The sequence below is a fragment of the Monodelphis domestica genome, chromosome 7 (assembly GCF_027887165.1).
Source record: "Monodelphis domestica isolate mMonDom1 chromosome 7, mMonDom1.pri, whole genome shotgun sequence".
In the NCBI taxonomy this organism is placed as follows: domain Eukaryota; kingdom Metazoa; phylum Chordata; class Mammalia; order Didelphimorphia; family Didelphidae; genus Monodelphis; species Monodelphis domestica.
In genome coordinates, this window is record NC_077233.1 from 274,974,821 (window position 1) to 274,999,405 (window position 24,585).

At 37.6% G+C, this 24,585-nt stretch overlaps 1 protein-coding gene across 4 annotated transcripts in view; it reads right to left on the reverse strand.

The window, feature by feature from the left end:
- Positions 1 to 24,585, reverse strand: part of DAPK1 (death associated protein kinase 1) — a 271,050-nt gene that overhangs the window by 53,082 nt on the left and 193,383 nt on the right. For all 4 annotated transcript variants that reach the window (XM_007497913.3, XM_007497912.3, XM_007497914.3 and 1 more), the window contains exons 17-19: positions 24,237 to 24,434; positions 13,811 to 13,909; positions 9,149 to 9,226 (exon numbers count right to left, since the gene is read on the reverse strand). In XM_007497913.3, the coding sequence (XP_007497975.1) occupies positions 9,149 to 9,226; positions 13,811 to 13,909; positions 24,237 to 24,434 (375 nt within the window). The remainder of the gene's footprint in view (positions 1 to 9,148; positions 9,227 to 13,810; positions 13,910 to 24,236; positions 24,435 to 24,585) is intronic.

Genomic DNA, 24,585 nt, shown 5'->3' on the forward strand with positions numbered 1-24,585 from the left:
AAAAAAATATTATCCAAATTTCATCTCTTTTTAAAACTCTTCCCTGGGGACAGCTGGGTAGCTCAGTGGATTGAGAACCAGGCCTAGAGATGGGAGGTCCTAGGTTCAGATCTGGCCTCAGACATTTCCCAGCTATGTGACCCTGGGCAAGTCACTTGACCCCCATTGCCTAGCCCTTACCACTCTTCTGCCTTGGAGCCAATACACAGTATTGACTCCAAGACAGAAGGTACGGGTTGAAAAATAAAATAAAATAAAATAAAATAAAATAAAAATAAAAATCTTCCCCCCTTGTACCTCAAATCAGAACTTGGTCCAGACTTTCAGAGTATCATACTTGAGTACACACTTAGATATCGGCAAAACTGACAGGACATGAAAAGGATTCTTAAAAAAAAAAGTAGCTCAGTAGGGGAATTAGATGTCCCTAATATTGATAAACTCCTCTTTAGAAAAAAGAAAATTCAAGCAGAGACTAGATAATCATCTTCCTGTGATGCTTGAGAAGTGATCTTACATTTGACTAGGAACCAAATGGATTCTGGAGTCCCTACTAACTAAGCTTCTGTGGTATATAGTTATTAGCATATAGAAGCTTAAGTAGCTGGGGATGTGAGTGTAGACAGTAACTAAAATTGAGAAAAAATTTGAATAGACACTGCTGAAAGAACTGTGGAAAGATAAGCCCATTAAGGCACTGCTAGTGGAACTCTGAATTGGAAAATAATTGAAATGGAAAATAATTTGGAACTAGGAGAAGGTAGTTACTAAAATGTTTATGCCCTTCGAAATTCAACCACCAGGTATTAATCTTAAGATATATAATAACAAAAAGAAAGGCTCCATTGGCACTAAAATTCTTCCTGTAACAATTTCGAGACACAAGGAACTTGAATCAAAGAAGATGCCCACTGATAGGGAAATGGCTAAGTAAATTGTGTGACAGATACAAAATAAAGTATTTTTTTGGGGGGAAAAGTGCAAATATAAATCATACTGAGAACAGGGGAAGACATACATGAACTGTGCAAGGAGAAGTAAGCAGAACCAAGAACAATAACAATATAATCAAAGCTGAAGGATGAAAAATTACAACAAACAAGCTGTCCCCACCCCACCCCCAATATAGAAAATACAGTAAATCAATTCAACCTATTTCTTCGCAGCCAGGAATGTGGATCACTGCATATAATAATGTCAGACTGTTGACTAATTTAATGAACTATTCCTCATATCCCCCATTCCTGACTTTTTTTTCCTTGTACGGGACAGTTCTCTGGGAAGAATTTTCAAGAAACTTCCTCATGAGGTTAGTGAGTCAAACAATAAAGCCCATCTGAATGGAGAGACTTGTCAGTCTTCCAGAGGGAGGGTTCTCTGAAGTGATATGACCTACTTAGTGCTGCTGGGAATAATGCTTTTCAGTTTACTTTTGCTTAAAGATTAACTAGAGGAACATTCTCAGTGGGTTCACCGCACTAACACAAGGTTTCTAAAGTGGTAAAAACTATATACACAAAGACAAGAAATGTGTGGAAACCTGGATTCCATGGAGATATATAACAGGGGGAGCTTTTTTCTTAAATAGTTGTGGCCACTGGAAAGAATACATTAGCTAGAACTGGGGGAAAATGATAATACTTATGTTTTATGGAGCTTATTTAGCCAAATCCCAAGTTATATAGCTGAGCTCCTATTCTCTCTGAGAGTTCAGAGGAACTGAAAAAGCTGGGGGATTATGATCCACCATGATTATATACATGGTGGGAAGTACAGCGAAACCTATATTAAGGAATCTAGTCATTATTCCATCAGTAAGTGGTCTTTATTTAAACCGCTGAGTTTTAAATATAGATTTCAATACAAACAAAAAGCTATTCTGATTAGTTTAGTTGCTGCCTACACGCATATCCCTCCAGCTACTTGAGCTTCTGTGTGTTCTAACTCTATGCCACAGAAGCTTAGTTAGTAGGGACTCCAGAAGTTGCTTAGTTCAACATCCTACTTAGTGCGAGATCACTTTCTCTAGCATCTAAGGAAGGTGATTAGCTAGTTAGTCTCTGCTTGAAACTTTTTAGTAAGGAGAAGTTTATCCGCTATTTGGTGCAGCTCATTCCACTACTGAACTATTTTAGTTTCTAAGAATTCTTTTCTTATATTGAGTCACCTGAAACAATAATAACAATAATTATTCTTCTTCTCATTTCACTATCATCGTCTATAGACATTCAGTTAATTCGTAACTTTTCTGAAAGATACAGTCTAAATATCATCCCTTTCATGACTCCTTCTCTGATCTACTCTGTCTAAAGTAATCTCTCCATCCTCTAAACTTTTGCAAAATGCCATCTTTATTGCACTTTTACCATATACTTTGTATTAAAGTTAATTTGTATATACCATCTACCCTGAGACTGTAAGCTCTATGAAGGCAGAGTCTGTGCTTTATTTTTTCTTTTCTTTTTTGAAATCCTTCCTTCCCATACTAAAAATAATACTATTTGTAATGGTTCCAAGGCAGAAAAGAGATAAGAGCTAGGTAACGGGCTAAGTGACTTGCCCAGGGTCACACAGCTAGGAAGTGTCTGAGACCAGATCTCAACCCAGGATATCTCTTATTTTTTCCTTTGTACTCTTACCCTTTAACTTGATACTCAGGATAATGCCTAATCAATATTTGTTGCATTAGTCCTATTTTTGCCCTTTGGAGGCATATATAGGTTTTGTGTGACTTCTTTGACTTTTATTTTCCTCTTTTGAAAACAAAAGGGTGGAACTGGGTCTTTTCAAAGGTTCTTTCTAGCTCCATAACTCTGACTAAGTCCATTTCCTTCTAAGTACAACAGCCTTCCAATTATGTAATATAGGATTATTGCTTCCTAATACTTTTGACTAAAGGATGTATTCCGATGCTGCAGAAGGAACTCATGTTTCATGTAGGGTTGGATGGATTGACTTGTGGGGTCCCCTGTAATTCTGAGATTCTTACAAATGGATCACCCTACAGTTTAGTACTCTAAAACTATTTTTATACATATATATTATATATATAGTGAATGGTGAAGCTGATGATCAAAGAGAATCATTTTCTTATTCTTTCCTTTTAAATAAAAGGCTTCCCTTGTATTTCAAGCCAGAATTCCCACTGACCACCAAGTATAAATAATAATGTAACATTGTGTGAAGGCACCCATGGATCACAGCACCCAGAGTCAAAAATAAATCCATGTCACTTCTTGTTTATAGACATGTGACATACACACATAGCAGGGAAGTCAAAATGAACTTTTCCAAACCTATTATTGTCTGAAATCCATAAACCATAACTGATATAATCTAATGCTTTCCCCCTAATATGAACTCCAATTTATCCTGTATATGTAAAGTTTGTTTCTATAAAGCTGTTTGGGTGTTGTCTCCCCGTTAAGACTGTGACCTCCTTAAAGCAGGGATTGTTTTTATCTTTCTTTGATTCTTCATTGCTTAGCAAAGTCCCCGGCACACCGTAGATCAACTCTCATGACTCAAGTCTATACAGCCATTGACAAACATCTGCCCTTGACTATTAGGCAGGACCAAGGACTTGCCAGATGCCTGTGGACTCCCCTCAATAATTTACTAAGAGGATGATAAAATAGAAAAAATCAGCATTATTGCTACTGTGAGGGGCAATCTGCTGTCCTATGCATGTCGCGAGTTGCCTTCTTTCAACTTCTCCACCCTTCTCTTCCTTCCAGCTATTACTCTCCACTCCTCCATCTCTTCTGTGTAACTTTCATCCTCTAATCTCTCCCTCTGTCATGCCCAATGGACTCCACCCTCAACTATCTAATGTTAACAAAACTCCCTTCACATTAGACCTTTTTTCTCTCCTGCACCTTCTATTTCCTTGCAATCAAGACACCGTGTCTCTTACTACCTTTACCAGAAGTAAACAGACTATCCCTCAGGACTCCTATCTCTCCAAACACTAGGCTAGGAAGGAGAGCAGTCATGCATATTTGCCCCATGTTGCCCCTTATATATAGACTGTTCATTATTATTCAGTAACTTATTCACTTTCAAGTTTTACTTCTTCACTACTTGGCAGATCCTGCTGGCTGTTCTCTATCAAATCCCAGATCATTATCCGTCTTTTTTCAAAGAATTCATTTTTTGGCTTAGAGTCTTCCTCCTCAGAGAAACTTGCTTCCTTAGAGTTGGGGACTTCTAATTACGTGTTGATGTCCCTTTGACTACTCAGCAGACATTTTCCCATCTGCATGTCACTTGGGCATCTCCAACTCAGTATGTCTGGAACACTCATGGTCATTTCTCTCAAAGTATCTCTCTTCTTCAACTTCCCCTATTTCTGCTGAAGTTTTCTCAGTAATCCATATTCACAGCTTTAGAGTCTTCCTCAACACTTTCCCCACTTCTCCATCCCTAAATTGCCAAGTATTGTTGATTCTACCTGATATTTACTCTTGACATTCTACTCATACATCCTTCACCCAAGTGTAGGCCCTCATTACTTTTTAACTATTCCAATAGCCTGCTAATTGATTTCTCTACATTTATTCACTCTCTTCTCCAGTCTTAGGGTAGCTAGGTGGTCCAGTGGAGAGAGTGGCAGGCCTAGAATCAGAAAGTCTCATCTTCTTGAGTTAAAATTTGACCTCAGATACTTACTTGTTGTGTGACCCTGGGCAAGTCATTTAACCTTGTTTGCCTCAGTTTCCTCATCTGTAAAATGAGCAGGAGAAGGAAATGGCAAAACACTTTAGTATCTTTGCTAAGAAAACCCCAACAGGGTTCACAAAGACTTGGACATGACTGAAAATGACTGAGCAACAACAATTTTCTAGTTTTCCAGATACTCTCAAATTTAAATTTCAAAAACAAAAGGCTGATCATGTCACTTCCTTACCCAAGAGGCTCCTTCTTGCCTCTGAGATAAAATAATACCAGCTAACTTTTTATAGCCCTTACTATGTACCAGGCACTCTGGTAAGTGCTTTACAGTTATCTCATTTATTCTTCACAACCACCATGAAAGGTAGACGCTATTATTTCCCCCATTTTACGGATGAGGAAACAGAGGCAAATACATGCTAAGTGACTTGCCCAAAGACATACAGCTAGTAAATGTTTGGGCCAGATGGACTCAGAATAAGATTTAATGTCTTCTATTTGGCTTTTAAAGACATTTATAATATGGCCCTAATCAACTCTTCCAGGTGACGGAATGGAATTCACATGGAGGAAGCCATGAGATCACGAGAACTGTGTAAAGGCCAAAGGTCATTAGAATCCTCAGGGAGCCCAATGGACAATCTGGGAAGTCGGTTCTTGGCTTCTGGAGGAACAGGAGCCATCAGAGAGAATTCTCCTGAAAGAACAGATATTTCCTGGCCATTTCCCAATACCTCACAGAACCCAGCAGCCTGACCATCCTGCTTGAGCCCGGAGAGGAGCTAGGACCACAGAAAACCGGTCTCTCTCTCTCTCCTTGTACCTGCTTACCTAGACACTATCACCTTTCCCCTTAGATAGCTTAGAAGAGCAGAAGCAGTTCCATCTTTAGGCAGAGAGGGCAAAGACCAACCTGGGCTTTGGCTGAAGGTTTCTAAGGGTTGGACTGACTGACTTTCATTCTAGCTGGGGACCCCTCATCCCTCCATCCAACCTTTATCCATCCCTCTATCTAACCTTTCCTTGTTATTCGCTATTAAATCACATTTCAGCTAAAGAACAAACACAGTCAGATCAGTTACCAAGAGGGTGAAGCAGGACTGGTGGGAGAAGGGTTATTCGGAGGAAGATCTCTGTTAGATCCAGGATAAGCCAAATCTGGGGTTGAAAGCCATTGATCTTCCTTCAGCCAGGGGATCTCCCAGAAGGGACATCCAGGGGAGTGAGGTTTCACAAAATTGCCTGACCAGCTGACCTTTCTCCACTCCTGTGTGTTCCCAAAGCTGGTGCAGACCTCTGCGTGTACCTGTGCCTCCATCTTAACCAGTAAAGGACACAGGGTAGCCATTGGCTCTCCGATTGGCTAGGGAGGGAATATCCTTCAAGGGTTAGCTCACCAACTCCCTTCCTTTTCCCTTTAACACAGGTTTATTATATACTATTTCTTTTTGTACATCTTATATTCCAGCAAAACTCGTCTAGGTATTGTTCCCCATTTGCCATATTCTTTTCTGCCTTCATGCGGACCTTCTATTCCCTACTTTTGGAATGCATTTCCTCCACACCCCTACTTTGTAGAATTCCTCATTTCCTTCATGGTTTGGCTCATGTGGCCTCCCATAGGGAAACTATCCTGACTTCTTCCCACCTTCCCCCAAATTACGTTATCCTCAATATATTTTGCATTTTCTTTTCTTTATATATGCTCTTTTCTCCCAAAGGATATACATTCCTGGAGAGCAGAGACTCTTGTTTTTGTCTTCGTATCCCTATTGGCCTTGCAGAGAGCCTGGCTCACTCCATGCTTAATCAGTGATTTTTTAAAATGTAAAAACATTTTTTTCAATTTCACATAGACACAGTTTTTGACAATTGTTTTCTGATATTTTGTGATTCTCTCCCTCCCTCGGTCCTCTACTCCCTGAGGCGGTAAATTGTCTGATACAGGTTATACCAGTACTGTCATGCAATAAATACATTGAATTAGTGATTTTTGAATGAATAAATGAAAGAAGGAAATGGAAAGTAAATGATTTTCCAAACAATATAAAAACCAATTGAGATTATACTACACTGTGAAAAGAGCAGTGGGGAGTTGTAAATACTCAAGCAAACCTGAGACAATTACAAGACATTTCCCAACGAGATCAAATGAAATGAGATTCTGGGGCACAAGACTAAGGGCTGAGAGATCTTCACTTTTGGGGGGCCTCAGTTTTGTCATCTGTAAAATGCTTCCTTTATTTCCAGTTCTATGTGGCTGACGCTACGTGTTACCTTCTTGTTCCTTATAGAGGCGAATGATTGAAGAGTGATGAAGGGAAAGACACTGATACATGGGAACCAAAGGGCTGCACTTTCTCATGGGAAACTATGTAGTGAGTTGGAGGTTAAATAGCCAGTGGGAAGAGTTGTTAGAAATAGAGCCCAGACATCATATTGTTTGTAAAATGTACTTCACTTTCTTTAGATTTTTTTTTTGCCAATGCAATACTTATTTATTTCATCCTTATTCATCTTAAATTTGGCCCATGAAGGTTCTTTGGAGGTTTTTTAAAGGTGGCAGGGATATGGTAGAAAGAACATTGATTTCAGAGTCAAATAATCTGAATTCAGATGCCTTTTTATTAGCTTGGAGAAGTCACTTCACTTAACCACTCTAGTCCTCAATTTACACTAGATGACGTCAAAGATTCTGCCTATTCTTTGATTCTGTGAAATCAAGAAATGCATGATTTCTCATCGGCTTTGCAAACTCCAGAACATGGATCCAAAGGGAAAAGCTCTTGCTTCCAAGCTCTACAGTGAACATAAAGTCAAGATGTCATTTTTTAAAAAACCCTTACCTTCTCTCTTAGAATCAATACTGTGTTTTGGTTCTAAGGCAGAAGAGTGGTAAGGGCTAGGCAAGAGGGATTAAGTGACTTACCCAGGGTCACACAGCTACAAAGTGTCTGAGGGCAGACTTGAACACAGGATCTCTCATCTCTAGACCTGGCTTTCAATCCACTGAGCCACCCATTTGCCCACTAAGATGTCATTCCTCTTTTCCATTAATTTAACCTTTACTTCATGTCTTGGTATCCATTCTAAGAGAGAGGAGGGGCAAGGTCTAGGCAATTAGGGTGAAGTGATTTACATTGTCTCTACATATACTCAATATATTTTGTATTTTATTTTCTTTGTAAATATGCTATTTTCTCCCAACAGGATTTAGTTTGTGCAGGGCAAAGACTCTTGTTTTTGTCTTTGTCACATAGCTAGGAAGGGTTGAAAGCCAGGCTTGAACCTAGGTCTTTCATACTCCAGGCTTGGTGCTCTATCCACTGAGCCACCTAGCTTCTGTCGCTTCGTCTTATATTGATGAGTTTGAATGTAGGCTGCTCTTCTAGCTGATGGATCCATAGGGGTTACTGTCTTAAACGTGTAATCATTTTATTAAATTAAAAATATTCCAAATGATATAGTCATCTTACAGCAAGAATATCTATCTATCTATCTATCTATCTATCTATCTGTTTGTTGTTTATTTATAAACCCTTACTTTCCATCTTAGAATCAATAATGTGTATTGTTTCCAAGACAGAAAGAGTGGTAAGGGCTAGGCAATGGGAGTTAGGGACTTGCCCAGGGTCACACAGCTGGGAAGTGTCTGAGGGCAGATTTGAACCTAGGTCTGGCTCTCATTCCATTGAGCTACCCAACCGCCCCCTTAAAGCAAGAGTATTTAAACAGTTTTAAAAAAAATATTTTTAATCCCTCACTAAATACTAAATAACAATTCTAAGACAGAAGAACATTAAGGGCTTGGGCAATTGGGATTATGTGACCTGCCCAAGGGTCCTATTGCTAAGAAGTATCTGTGGCCAGATTTGAACCCAGTTCTTTCTAACTACAGGTCTGCTGCTTTATCTACTGTGTTACCTAGTTGGTCCTTTAACCAAGTTTAGAAGTGCACTGCCAGGCAGGAAATAAAAGTGACACCTGGGAGCTCCAAACTCTGAGAAGGAAAAGAAAGAGGAAAAGAGGTTGCTTTTCTATCCTCCCTTTTTGAGTTTTAAGCAGAAAGGAAGGCTGTGCCCTTCTGGAGTTCTGTGTACTATGGGGGTAAATGCACAGTAAGCTCCTCAATGAAGACCCTAGCAAAAAAGGCAGCAATAGCAGACGAGCCGTGGCGTTAGAGACTTAGGTTCAAGTCTTGACTCTGACACGTACTAGGTGTGGGCTCATGGGCAAGTTGCTAATAATTTAACAAACACATGATGTTTCTGATCTGTACTACTGGAAGGAGATTCCACACAAGGAATTCCCTACACAGTAAAATGACCCATCTGAACCCAAACCAAAAATGGAATGGCAAGAAAAAAGGAGCAGATATTTCCTAGCTGTTGAAACAGCATTTTGGTCAGTTGCTAACCTTGAGAAAAGAGTAGGGATATATAGAACGAACAAAGAAGAATGAACAGTGTCTTACCTTTCTGAGTCGTGAAAGGAGGCTGGCTACGTGCTCGTGTTGCTCTGCTCTTGCAAGGTCTTCCGCAGTTTTCCCATCCTGTGAAAATACAAATAAATTGTTACAAAACTCTTCTTTTCTCAGCAACTGGGAAGGGTTTCATTTGTCAGTTTTCCTCTGGGGCATTATTGTCATCAGAAACAAAGGGGATCCGGTCAGGAAGGGAACTAGGATTGTTTTTCTCTCCGAATTCCCTATTTTTCTTAATTTGGTCAGGACAACTTAGGCTGTCCGAGGTACCTGTCCTGAAGCTGTGCTAGGTACTGGGGATACTAAGAAAAACAGAAAGGACCCTGTTCTCAAGGAGTTCACAGGCTAATGGTTCAAACAGAAAAGGTAAGGAGAAGAAAAACAATGTCTTGAATATTTCCTTAGAATTATTTCCTTGGAATTGGAATTTCCTTAGAATTAGAATTCCTTAGAATCCTTAGAATGATCATTCCAGGTTTTAAACTTTCCTTTTCCAATGAAGCAGATAGTATAGGATTGTCATTAGATACAGATTTTTAGTTACTATAAAAAAGCCATAAAATTGCATAAGAAAATGATGTGTAAAATACCTATTATATTATACTGTTATGTTATATTAGTTATATCACATTATAGGGCAGCTAAGTGGATAGGGCACTGGGCTTGGAGTTAGGAAAATTCATCATCCTAAGTTCAAAACTGGCCTCAGACACTAGTTGTGTGATCCTGAGCAAATCACGTAATACTGCTTGCCTCAGTTTCCTTAGGTGTAAACTGATCTGGAGAAGGAAATGGCAAACAAGTCCAGTATCTTTGCCAAGAAAATCCCAAATGGATCATGAAGAGTTGGGCATGACTGAAACAACTCAACAAAAACAAAATATCACATCATATTTTTGTCCATCAACAAGTATCTATTATATGCCAGACCCTGTGGGATACACAAAGAAAGGCAAATACAAGGACTTAGCCCTCAACAAGCTTCCATTCTAATGGGGGATACGACATTAGCATATAGAAGACTTTAGCATATATTGTACAATGAAATGCAGAGGATCCAATTAAAAGGGGGAACATGAATTACTGATGGTTCAAAGAAGATGGCTTGAGTTTTCCTTAAAGTTGTAAATTAAAGAGCTTCATTGAGCATAAGGGAGAAACAAAGGGGTCTGTAAGACTGCTCTTGACATTTAATTGAACAAGTCTCACAAGTGAGCAATTTAATACAAAATCAGCTCACTCCCATTATTCTAAAGGACTGTATTAGTGCTCCTGCCTGGCACAATTTTTATACATCCGTTTAAGGCTCCTTTCCTGTAAGTACAGTAATTAATTCAGGTCACAAGACTCATTTAGTAAATTGCTCTTTCTACCTTACTAATGGTATTTCTAGACTGCCTGATAAAATGAGCTCTCCTCCAAAAAGGAACCAGTTTATCACTTTCCAGCAGTAGTAGTGAGGTCATTATATGTTTTCTCTCTAGGTTCAACCATTGGTGATATTTTAAGAGCTAGGATTTTGTACTAAGGGGGTCTTAAAAGGATTTGGAAATACATAAAGTATAAATAACTGGGAGGGGAGTGCATAAGACTTAGAAGGCTTCAAGAAGTTTTGGGCACTCTGTCTATCTGTCTGTCCCTACATCCATCCATCTATCTATCTATTCATCTATCCATCCATCCATCCATCTATCTATCTATCTATCTATCTATCTATCTATCTATCTATCTATCTATCTATCTATCTATCTATCCATCCATCCATCCATCCATCTATCTATCTATCTATCTATCTATCTATCTATCTATCTATCTATCTATCTATCTATCCATCCATCCATCCATCTATCTATCTATCTATCTATCTATCTATCTATCTATCTATCTATCTATCTATCTATCTATCTATCTATCTATCTATCTATCTATCCATCCATCCATCCATCCATCCATCTATCTATCTATCTATCTATCTATCTATCTATCTATCTATCTATCTATCTATCTATCTATCCATCCATCCATCTATCTATCTATCTATCTATGCCCCCCCCCCCCAAAAAAAAGCAAATGGACTTGCACAGAGCCACACACCTATTAAGTGTCTAAGGTCAGATTTGAACTCAGGAAAGTGAGTCTTTCTGACTCCAGCACTCTATCCACTGTGCCACCTAGCTGTCCCAGGGCATTCTTAAAGGGATAATGCTCTAATAGATTACAGCCTGACATCAATGAAAATGTCTAAATAGATAAATATATCAAGCAACTTCCAAATAAATAAAAATACAAACCACTTAACTAGACTTTGGGCTTTAAATTTATCTTTAGGGGAGGAAAGGTATTTTTCATTTCTAAAATTTTGTGATTCAAAGGTTTTATTCTAGTTCCTCCATCAATTTCTAGTCCTAATAACTAAAGTTCTAAATATAGTCAGGTCAATGGTGCCTCACCTTTGTGTCCCTGGATACCACTCTAGTGCCATTTTGATTTGTATTGGGCCTGGGAAAGTTCCGGGAAGTTGGGGCTATAGAGTCAACTTTGGGGGTTAAAATCTACTCTAAGGTACAAGGAAGAACATTTTTAGTCTACCTCTGGGAACACCTAGAGTGGACCACCCCATGCTTCCCAGATGAGTCACAAAATTGTTCCCTTTGGCCTGGAGATAACCCAGTACCCAGAATTGCTTCTAGGTTCACTTTTTAACAGATCCAACTCAACTCCATTGGAGAATTGGACCATGGTTGTAGGTTTACAAATAATGATGATGACGATAGCAAACATTTGTAGAGTGCTTTAAGGTTTGCAAAGTATTTTATATACATTTTATAATTTGATTCTCAAAACATCTTTGGGAAGGGGGTGAAATTATTATTCTAATTTTACAAATAAGGAAAACAGGCAGGTAGCAGTTAAGTAACTTGCTCAGGGTTCAAAAGCTATCAAAGGTCTGATGCAGAACTTAAATTCAGGTTTCTTTGAAAAAAAAACACAAAACATCTTACCTTATTTTCTGACTTCGAATCAATATTAAGTACTGGTTTGAAGTCAGAAGAGTGATAAGGGCCAGGCAATTGGGGTTAAGTGACTTGCCCAGGGTCACATAGCTCAGAAATGTCTGAGGCCAGATTTCAAACAAGGACCTCCTGTCTCCAGGTCTGGCACTGCGCTACCTCGATGCCCGCAGGTCTTCTTACCTTGAAGTCCAGCATTCTATACATTGCACCACCTTTCACTTATAGTAAGAATGTAAAGAAGGGTATGATTCAATTCCTTCTGATGTCTAGTCATTTATAACTAGATAAGGGCTTCCATTTAGGGATAAGGGAGGGGTAGGGGGATAAGCTTTATATAGCGTCTAATATGTGCCAGGTATTTTATTAAAATTATCTCATTTTAATAATTACTACCATTATCTTACTAATGACAACTCTGTAAGGAGGGGCTGCTGTTATCCCCATTTTAGAGTTGAAGAACTGAGGCAAATAGTGGCTATGACTTCCCAACAGTCATATGGCTAGGAAGTGTCTGAGGCCATATTTAATCAAGTCTTCCTGACTCCAAATCCATCACTCTCTCCACTACCAATTGTAGTGCACAATTGGCTGCTATATCAAGGTTCATGCCAGGACTTCATTATTGCCACAATTGGGGCAGCTAAATGGCAAGGTAGATAAAACACAGAGTCTGAAGACAGGAAGACCTGAGTTCAAATCTGGTCTCAAACCCTTATTAGCTATGTGACTTTGGACAAGTTACTAAAAAAAAAAATCTCTGTTTGCCTTAGTTTCCTCATCTGTAAAATGGCAGTGATAACAGAACTACTTCCAAGACTTGTGAGGATCAAATGAGATAATAATTGTAAAAATGCTTTTTAGTGCCTAGAACATAGTAAGTATGAGCTATATAAAATGTTAAATAGTATTATAATTATATCATGTTGCCATAGAATGACTAATATTAAGTATTATTATCATCATTATTCGTTCCCCAAGGGCAATGAGAATCACTTCCATCTGATATTTCCTTACTTTATCACCATTTGCCTCCCCAAACCTCCAAAACATGGACAGACAATGGCTTTGAGGAGATTCTTGTTTTTCTTATCACTCTGCTGTGGACTGCGAAGCCATAATTTCCCAAATATAGAAAATGGGCTTCGTGCCAACTGGCTGCTGAAGCCAGAGTCCTGATACTAACCAGTTTGACAGGTAAACACAATAATTGCTTCATGGAACACCTGCATGCTGCCTTACCCACTCACTAACTCGAACGAAGAAGGCATGAACAATCACTGTTTATTGTGGTAAAGGGCAAGCATTCAGAATTCCAAAATATACATCGCCAATAAAAATTCAAGAGTTATTATCTAACACGTGAAACCAAAGCGACTGCGAAACAGTTGTAGCTCTTAGCAGATCGAAGCTGTTGAACTAGGAAGAGGATAAAACATTAACCAGACAGTAAACTCACTTTTGTGTAGGTAGATGTTTATCTACACAGAGTGGAGAAGTTAAAGCTTAACATCAGCTTGTCTGCTTCAGAATGTAGTTGCCAAGCAATGCCTTTCCCTTAGCCCCTTGAGGCATCGGGCATTTGGACAGATTTCCTATTGTCAAAAGCCAAAGGAGCCAAGAACACACAGTTCATACTTACAGAAGTTAAAGCTTCCACATTAGCACCAGTGAGACAAAGGTATCGGACCACTTCCAGAATTCCATTATTGGCTGCCAGATGGAGAGGGGTTCGGCCATACTAAGAACGGGAGAAAAACAAATCCAAATACTTTATTTGTTACGTATGATACTATTCACTCAGTGGCCACTATGGGTGGCAGCTCCATAGAACATTACAGTTTGGGAGCGACAAATAAATACAGCAAATGCACTCTCTGTCTTTAAGGATTTTACCATGTAAAGGGGGTGGGGTGGTAGAGCACAGAGAGGACTTTATTTTTTCAGATGATTTTCTTTACAAACTAAATAGGTGATTTCAAACTAGAATAAGGAAGGATGGACAAACATAAATCCCCATTCTGATCAAATTACATTTGACTTGTGAAATCTGTGCTTTGTTTTCAAAGTATTCTCTATGTTAAATTTTCTTAGATTATCCAAAGCTGACTCTTTGTGACCCAATGTGGGGTTTTCTTGACAAAGATATTAGAGAAGTTTGCCATTTTCTTTTTTTTTTTTAATTTTATAGTATTTTATTTGATCGTTTCCATGCATTTTTCATTAAAGGAGTTTGCCATTTTCTTTTCCAGCTCATTTTACAGATGAGAAAACAGAAGTAAACAGGGTGAAGTGACTTACCCGAAGTCACACAGTTCATGAATGTCTGAGGCTGGATTTGAACTCAGGAAGATAATTCTTCCTGACTTTAGGCTCAGCACTCTATCCACTTTACCACCAACCTGATCACAGATTCTCATATACTCATGATTAAACACTGACATCAAATTAATCAGTGAAATCAACCAAAGTTTGAACATCATCAATGAGAAGACAGTCACCATGTGATTCAAGTTTGGACCGCTACTGAGAAATAAAGAAACTGAATATCAGGTAGCCAAATTCCAAATATTGGGACGGGGATAGGACTGGACCTATGATTTTGTTCACATAGGGAACTCCCAAGTAAGGAAACTCCCTCTTCCCAATGCAGGTTGATAGATACGCTCTCTGCAACTTACAGTCTTAGAAGGTTGCCTAGGATGTTGTAGGGTTAAGTGAATATTCCTTGCTCACACAATCAGTATATGTATCAGAAGTAGGTGAGGTCTTTCTGGCTATGGTCACTGGCTCTCTCTTCCAGACATGCCAAATAATCACCAGATTAAAATGTAATTGGAGAATATTGAAGGAAAAAATAAAATAAATCATAGATCACATTACTTTAAATAAGTTATGGAAGATGATTGTGATGGAATACTAGCATGCCACGAGAAATGACGAACAGGTTACTTTTAGAAAAACATGGAAAGACCTGTATGGACTATGAAGAGTGTATGAGTAGAACCAAGAAAACATGATATACAGCAAAAGAAATATTGGTTGAAGAATTAATCGTATATGTCCACCTCCCGAGGAAAGAATGATGAATAGAAATGAGCAAGACATAGCTTTATATATACACATATCTTTTTGTCAAATGATCCCTCCTCTATGGGGGAGGGAGGGAAAGAGTTAACTGAGTATTTAAATTAATTATTGTTATAAAAACAAGTCAATATGTGACCTACAGACAACACACTCATGTACAGATTAGTGGACCCTTGCTTGCATCTGAGTTTTAAAATTTTAAACCCTTACCTTCTGTCTTAGTCTCAATTAAAAGACACAAGAATGGTAAAGGCAAGGCAACTAAGATTAAGTGACTTGCCCAGGATCACACAGCTAGGAAGTATCTGAGGCCAGATTTGGACCCAGGGCTTCCCAATGCTAGGTCTAGTGCTTTATCTATTCTATTATCTAACTGAACCTCTATTTGAGTTTGCCATTACTGTCTTATACCACAGCTTCCTTTTGTTGAGATAAAATGCTTAACATTTTAAATAAGTGAATAAGATTCAGCCTTTATGTATGAATCTCTACTGAATGTAAGGAAAATTACATTGAAAAAAAGTCTCTCCATAAATTTGAAAGTATGCATGTTAACTTTCGAGATTTAGAGTACATTCTAGGGTAAGGATAAAAAATATCATTGGAAGTAGAAAAACCTTCAATGACAGAAGCATTGACACATCAATTTAGTTTGAGGTATAGTAAGCTAATATTCCCTCTCACACTTATTCCTCTTTTCCTTGAGATCTGAGAACTTTTGTTCTTTTAACTAATTTTTCTAGAATTTTCCCTTATTCTAAAAATGAAGAGGGAATGTACCTAAAATGGATAGATAAGTCAAGTTAATGTCCGGCCTCTGACACATACTGGTTATATGGTCCTTGGCAAGTTCCATAACCACTTAGTGGTTTTGTAAGCAAAATATGTTACAGAGAATTTAGTGATGTACATTGGTAGAGGGAATTTACTCTCTCAGGAGTAAATGAAACCAAAGGTCTGGTTCAAATCCAGAACTATTCTTATCCTATTCTAAAGAAAGCAACCCTCTATGTAATGTTTTTTAAAATTATTGTAGTCTATTATATGATTTTATAGTTTAAATTATTATATTAAATAATACAAAATAACATGTAAATTTTAGTACAGTACTCAATCTGTAAATTAATTTAAATAATATTGGCATTTTTATTATATTGGTATGACCCAACCATGAGCAATGAATATTGCTCTAAATATGTTATCCTTTATTTCTGTAGAAAATATTTTATAACTATAATTATGTAAATATTGTATATGTTTTAGTAGATCAATTATTAGGCATTTTGTAGTTATGAAATTTCTCTTGTTTACTACTCAGTTTTGCTCATATTGTATGGAAATATTTATACTTTTACATATAGGTATTAGCAACCTGACACTAAATTTCTGGGGTGTTATAAATCATGTCATTTGAAAGCAGGTATTTTTTTTTCTTCTCTTTGCTGATTATGGTATTGGTTTTATTATGGTATTATTTTATTACTATAATTAGCATTTCTAGAATTATGTCAAATAACAGTGAGGAGAAGGTGCATTCTTGCTTTACTGGGAATGTTTCTAGTGTTTCTTCATCGAGAATAATGTTAGCTTTTGTTTTTTGTCATATATTTTTCTTTGAAATTTCCTTTTCAGTTTAAATTTTGGTTTAGTTTGATTTCTTTGTCTTAAGTTAGATTCAGTTCTCTCTTTTGTATATTTTATGTTTTTGCATTTATTTCTTTTTTTTCAATTTTCCATTCTGCTAGCATGTAATTATATATACTAGATTTTAATAGTAAGAATAATTTTAATTTTTTCTATCTGCTGTGATTTCATATGTATTATATATTATATAAAGTCTTGTGCAATGAAAAACATTTTATATACGGTCTGATATATCAAAGCAGGACCCTTGCATGCCTTTGCTTTTTGGGGTTTGTAACATAAAGGACTACTCTATTTGTTTTAGGCTTGCTAGATCATTACCTTTCTTCTGGTTACACCCATCTCTCACCTCTCCCGCTCTTCCATCAATGAAGAATTATTGTATTCTTACTTTCTCACCACAAAGGCAGGGGTGGGGGGTGGGAATCAGATATTTTTCATGTACCTCTTAAGTCTCGACTAGCCATTTGTGTTCACTCTCCCATTTTTCTCCTCTCCCCATTCTACAGTCATTCCTATGTGTTATCCTGCCATCTACAAATACTGATTGAGGAGATGAGGTTGGTTTGTTTATTTCTCTAATTCTGCTCCTGATATTGTGCTCATACTGCTTACTCTTAGATCCGTCAAGCCCAATAAGGCTCTCTTTTGTTCTGTAACTGTTATACAAATGTGCAAGGAATTTCCTTTTAAATAAAATAAAAATAAAAAATAGGAGGAAAAAAACTATGACATAAAATCCCAGAATTTTAGTGTCCCTGAAACAACTGAGAGGTATAATAAGGTTACTAATATCAAAATTTTAAATCATATACGTTACTATACAATAGGAAAAAACTGAGTAGGAAATAAGAGAAATTCCATCCAGAATAATGACAAATGCCTAAAAAACGTACTCCTGTAGTCCCCACACAAATACCCCTATTTAGCCTTCATTGTTACAATAGCTTTCTAATTTGGTCTCCCTGCATCCTCCTCTGCTCAATTCATTCTCCACTCAACTTTCAAAACCGTGCTTCAGAAGCACTAATCTGACCGCATCATTCTGTTGCTCAAGAAACTTCCATGACTCTCTAGGAAACTGGAGCTTGGAATTTAGAGCCCTTCACAATGGACTTCCAGCCTACATTTCCAGATGATTACCAATTATATAGCCTTTCTTTTAAAACATTTCTGCTGATATGTCAGTTGGATGGGTATCCTTTGAGATTCCTTCTAAATATGATTCCAACTCATTCTAGTTGTGATTATTAGGTGATCTAGAGGAACAGATAGATAAAGGCAGTATTAACAGTATAGAATTAATGTGGTTAAGACAATGGCAAAATTTATTAGGCTGGATTAAAATTATACTGCTAGAGACTTCTAGTTCTAGAGATCTGATTTAATTCAATAAGTATTTACTGAGTACCTACTGTATAAATATACTAATAAATAAGGGGGGAAATTATAGTTTCTGTCCTTGAGGACTATTAGGGTTATACATATACCAAAAGACTACAATACAATTTAGAATTTGATAAAACATAGAGAAGAGATATAGAGGAAGGAAGCATCACTTTGGAGGTGGGGTGAGAATCCATTAAGATATTATGGTGGGGGGGTGGGGGCATCACTTGGATGGCTTAGTGGATTGAGAGCCACAGTCAGATGGGAGGTCCTGGGTTCAAATCTGACCTCAAGACACTTCCAGGCTATGTGAATCTGGGCAAGTCACCTAATCTTTATTGCCTAGCCCTTACCATTCCTTTGCCTTTGAACCAATACAAAGTATTGATTCTAACACAAAAGGTATGGGTTAAAAAAACAGCATATGGGAACAGATAAATAAAGGCAGATCTAAACAACTAAAAAAATATGAATTGCTCCTGGGTAGGCTGAGCCAATATAATAAAGTGGCAATTCAACCTAAATTAATTTACTTATTTAGTGCCATTCCAAACTAACAAAAATTATTTTATGGAGCTAGAAAAAAATAACAAAATATCAATAATATCAAGGGAATTAATGAAAAAATGTGAAGAAAGAAGATGGCCTAGCTGTACCACATCTCAAACTGTGCTATCAAGCAGTAATCATTAAGACATCATGGGAAAAGTAAGACAAAGATTTCACTAGACAGCGATGTGAAGAGAATGTTTCAGTAATTCGAGGAAGATAGTTTGTATAAGCGACATAACATGGAAGAGGTCAAAATAAGCTCAAATGTCATCGCTAGTAGTACTTTTTGGTTGCAAGGTATAATATATGAAAAATGGTCTGAAAGAAGCCTGAGGTTAAAGGGCCAATTCAAGTAAGAGAGGAGAGAGGATGGGTTTTTTTAAAATTTATTTTATTTTATTATTTTTATTTATTTTTATTTTTTTTTAAACCCTTACCTTCTGTCTTGGAGTCAATACTGTGCATTGGCTCCAAGGCAGAAGAGTGGTCAGGGCTAGGCAATGGGGGTCAAATGACTTGCCCAGGGTCACACAGCTAGGAAGTGGAGAGAGGATGGTTTTGAGGAATGCAGTGATATCATGGAGATGGTAGCAGCAGATAATTCTGGGAATGAGCTAATGGAAAAGATTAAGAGAAAATAAGAGATGACATTGATAATAAATGACAAAGTTGAAATGACAGAGATGAGGGATCTGGCAGGATTCTCTAAGGCTTACGTTTTGAGACCTTGATTTCAATAAGGGCCACTAAAAGAAAACAAAACAAAAACAAAAGAAAACCCTTACCTGTTGTCTTAAAATTGATACTAAGAATTGCCTGGTTCTAAGACAAAAGGTTAGGGCTAGGCAATTGGAGTTAAGTGACTTGCCCAGGGTCACGTAGCCAGAATGTTTTGATTTGAACCAGGGACTTCCTGTCTCTAGGCTGGCTCTCTATCTCCTGAGCCACCTTCCTGCCTCTCTATTTTTTTTTTTTAATGAACATTCTCTATTTTTGTTTCTCTTTCCTCCCTCAGAAATATGTCTAGCTCATGACAGGTCAAATAACTACAGTCTTCATTCGCCATTTATCTTACTCTTTTTTGTTCTTTGGAGTAATTATAAGAAAAGAGCTCTTCTTTTTAAGGCTCCTGGTAGAAGAATAATGATATAGCTATATTTTAGAGTAATGAGAGCCAAAGTTCAAATCACACACATTAGTAGTAGGGAAATTGGAGTCTGAGTTCTCATTTTTTATCTTTTGGGAAGGTAATCAGAGCATAAAAAGTTAAATAATCAGTAACTATATGGAAAGAATGGCAGTCCATCCTAAACTTGGGATGATGCCATTTCCCAGTAGCCACGTTGACAAGATGATTGCTTTAATTAGCACAATATGGCAGAATGTAATTTGATGAGGTAATTAGACCTTTCAATTGTCTTTGTATTTTCGTAGTCCTAAAAATGCTGCTCTTCTTGTCACCTGTTTTTAAGAAGTAGAACAGATAGAGCAAGACTGGCCTAAACTCTTCTCCAGAAGACGGGGGACTGAGAAAAATTCAGGAATATCATGAACTTAAGTTTTAAAGTAAATTGGATAAAACAAACAAACAAGAACAACAAAATCCAAACTTGGCTCCAAAGAAGAGAGATGAAAAAATATCTTCCCATCACCACTTTGTATTGGAGGAGAGAGCACAGCGAGGAATATTACACATATTGTTTGGGGGGATATCTTTTATTTTGGCTGATATTTCCTGTTTTTCGTTTCTTTTAAAAAGATCTGTTATATAAGATGATTTTCTAGTGGGGAGGGGAGGAAAGATATAGAAGGAAAATTAGGCTCTGTAAAAAAGTTATTAAAAATCTTATTAAAACAAATTAATATTTATATGATTATATAATAATAATTTATATAATAATATAATATGGGTAGTTGAGTGTTTCAGTGGAAAAAAGAAGGCAGACCTGGAGATGGGAAGTCCTGGGTTCAAATTTGGCCTTAGATACTTCTTAGCTGTGAAACTCTGGGCAAGTCACTTAATCCTCATTGCCTAGTAGCCTTACTACTCTTCAGACTTGGAAATGATACTTAGTATTGATTCTAATATAGAAGATAAGAGTTTAAAAAATAAAATAAATTGATGATCTCTGAGTTTAGATGCCTTCTCTCATAATGAAATAATTTAATTTAATATTAAGTATTAGCATTTACTTTCAATTAGGCAAACTTTTGCATAATGAGTCTGTATTTAGTTGCCCATTCAAATAGACCTGAGGGGCAACTGGGTGGCTCAATGGATTGAGAGTCAGGCCTAGAGACAAGGGCAAGACAAGAGTTCAAATCTGGTCTCAGACACTTCGTAGCTGTGTGACCCTGGGCAAGTCACTTAACCCCCATTGTCCAGCCTTTACCATTCTTCTGCCTTGGAACCAATACATAGTATTGATTCTAAGGTGGAAAGTAAGAGTTTTTAAAAACAGAAAACAAACAAACAAAATAGATCTGAACTCTCAAACTGAAGAAGGTTCCTATAAGAGGTGGATGCTAAACCAGGGCAGCTTTGAATAAACACACACACACACACACACACACACACACACACACACGTGTGTGTGTGTGTGTGTGTGTGTGTATAAGCATCTATATACTTTATTAAATGAACAGGTAAATATTTAAATATTAACTCCATCTGGAAACAGTAAGTGCTCAATATATGCTTACTCACTAACTCATATTCTAGGATTATTTCTTCAATATCAAAAGCAAGCAGGAAAAAAGAAAAGCAAGAACATCACATTCGGAGAGAATACATTTTTGCACTGGGTTAGGGCGATGGCAGAAGTAACTCCTCATTCCTGCCTTCATGTTACTGTGAAGCAGCAGGAGAGCACAATGTTCCTTCACCTTCACACTGAGAGAGATATTTAAAGCTAAATGTCAGGCACTGGGAGCGCACAGCCGACTGGCAGATAGCATAATAGGCAGGACTAAAGGTATCAAATTAGTGCCAGGAATTTTCTCTGAAGCAGCCTTTTATTCATATAAAGATTCCCGGGGGAAAGCCTAGACCTTACTGATGTTTAATATTACAGTTGGTTTTACTGTGAAGCTATTTTTAAATTATAGGACTGATTTAGCTATTTTAGAATGAGATAAACTAACAAAATCCCAGAAGCTAATGGCTAGGACGTGGAATATGGCTTTTTCGTGCTTCCTAAAATACGACGGATATTCATTTTAATTTCCATTACGCATGATCTCATAAAAGCTCGGAGCAGCAACATTTTTTAAAGAGAGGCATAATTTTCCAACTGCCACGGTAATTAATTTTATGTACATAAAACAAACCGTGATAAAAAATAGGGTGTCTATTAAAATGTATGCCTCTTAAAATACAAATTCATTCTCGATGAAATAACTTTTCATTTCATCTTGCCTTTTTGGGGGTTTGTCACTGAGGGGAAAAAAGCTAAAAAAAACCAAACCCTAACACACCAACGGTATTTGCTTTTTATGACTAAATTGTCAGTTATATCCACGAATAGAAATGGAAGGCTGGATTCTGTTTTATTTGGTAACAAAATCAGAAGACTGTTTAGGAAGAAATGACTTACCCAACTTTTGCAAACCAACACTTTGTATTTACATTGCACCGTTCCCATGCAAATCTTTTATGTACATTTAATTCATTGTTCTTCCTTCTCAAAATATTCAGAAAATAAATATAATTCTCTATGTCTTACATAATTCTTGGAGCAAAGAAAAAAGACATGATTTCCTCATGGCCATTTGAACACTCAATGGGAGAAATTGATGACAGAGAGAACTCGAGTCTTGGGATTTCCAATTAAGTCCTCTGTCCTTAATAGGACTAATCATAGGATTGTTGATTTTGGGCTTAATGAAACCTCAAAACCTATCCCGTCCAACTCCCTTATTCTGCAGGTGAGAAAACTGAGGCCCACAGAGGTTAGGCGACCTGCTCAAGATTAACCAATATAATGGCGCACAAAATATCCATATTAGAAAGGACTTTGGCGGCAGGTAGGTGGCTCAGTGGATTGAGAACCAGAACTGAAGAGGAGGTTCTAGGTTTAAAATATGGCCTCAGACACTTCCCAGCTGGGTGATCCTGGGCAAATTACTTAACCCCGAATGCCTACCCCTTCCTGCTCCTCTGCTTTGGAACTGATACTTAGTACTGATTTTAAGATAGAAGGTAAGGGTTTAGAAAAAGAAAGGACTTCGCCTACTATGTATCAGGTACTGAGCTTGAAACTGTATTTCAAAAGACAAAATCAAAAGTTTCAGCTCTCAAGAAGCTGACATTCCCAAGTGGAGGGTGGCTATTTCTGATTGGCTTAATGTCTAAGTGGTGGAGTTGGGATTTGAACCCAAGTTTTCTCCCTCTAGTTATCTTCCCTTTTTGCAGTATTTTTTACTTAGTATCTCTGTAGTACCTTGTCACTTGCACCAAATTCTCTGCTTCCAGTGGGCTGACTGTTACATCTAACAAAATTAAAAACGACAATAGTATATGTCTCGTCAGCATCTAGTCAGTAGTCTTGTTTCCCTTCCCCTCCTTTTCTTCCCCTACTGAGCTGGACCCCAGAGGAATCACCAATTGGGTCTCCAGTCTCCCTTTCCTTATCCAGACTCCAAGAGAGTGATACAGGGTGAAGAGCAGCAGAGCTGTTTGTGATCTTTGGATGGTGGATCACTAACCCTTATTATCTGCCTTGACACCGCAGCCTAAAGTCACTGTTGCTATTTCTGATGCTTAGATACCGTCACCCTGCTAGTTCATGTACACTAAGGATTTCTAGGGCTTGTCATCTATCCTGTAACGGAACTCTTTTGCTGAGTTGTCTCCCTCAAATAGAGGGGGAATTCAAGGAGAGCAATGACTGCCTTGCTTAGCATGAGCTTGCCAAATAGAGATTAATAAATGCTCCTTAATCAACTCATTATTTCATAGCAGCACACACATTAAAAAACCCCTTAGCAGTTCCAAAGCAGATGAGCAGTAAGGGCTAGGCAATTGGAGTTAAGTGACTTGCCCAGGGTCACATAGCTAGGAAGTGTCTAAAGTCACATTTGAACCCCAGATTTCCTGTCTACAGGTCTGACGCTTTATCCATTGAGTCACCTAGCTGTCTTCATATATTTTAAAGTAAAGTTGGAAAGAGTGAGCATTTGTAAGGAATTTTCTTTTTATTCACTGGCAAATTAAAGATTTTTTTAGTTAAACAATTTAAAATGATTTTACAATGAATCTTTCCTTTTTGTGCTTTCACATGGATTCTATTTACTTTGCAAAATGTAAGCAAACAGAAAGTTTGCAAAAACCTTAAGTCAATTAAGTTTAAATGGCAACCAGCATACAGACTGTCATTTTCTCTTGTGTTTACCTTGTTAGTGACATCCAGAAGACAGTTTGCTTCACATAGTGCCACCACGATGGGCACATTTCCATCTTTGCAGGCCACATGCAGTGGAGTATTTCCATGTCTGTCTTGGAAATCAACAAAACATCCCTGACTGATGAGGGTTCTGATCACTTCCATTTGACATCGTCTTACTGCAAGATGAAGAGCTATGTGTCCATCCTAAAAGTAGACACCACAAATAAGGAAACCTTTTTTAAATGAACATGGAAAACATTTCTAACTAGTTTTTTTCTTCCATTGCCCCCGTCTCATTAGTGATAGTATCTCATTGCTTAGAGTTTCATGGACAACTTTAAGAAATAGTAAGGGT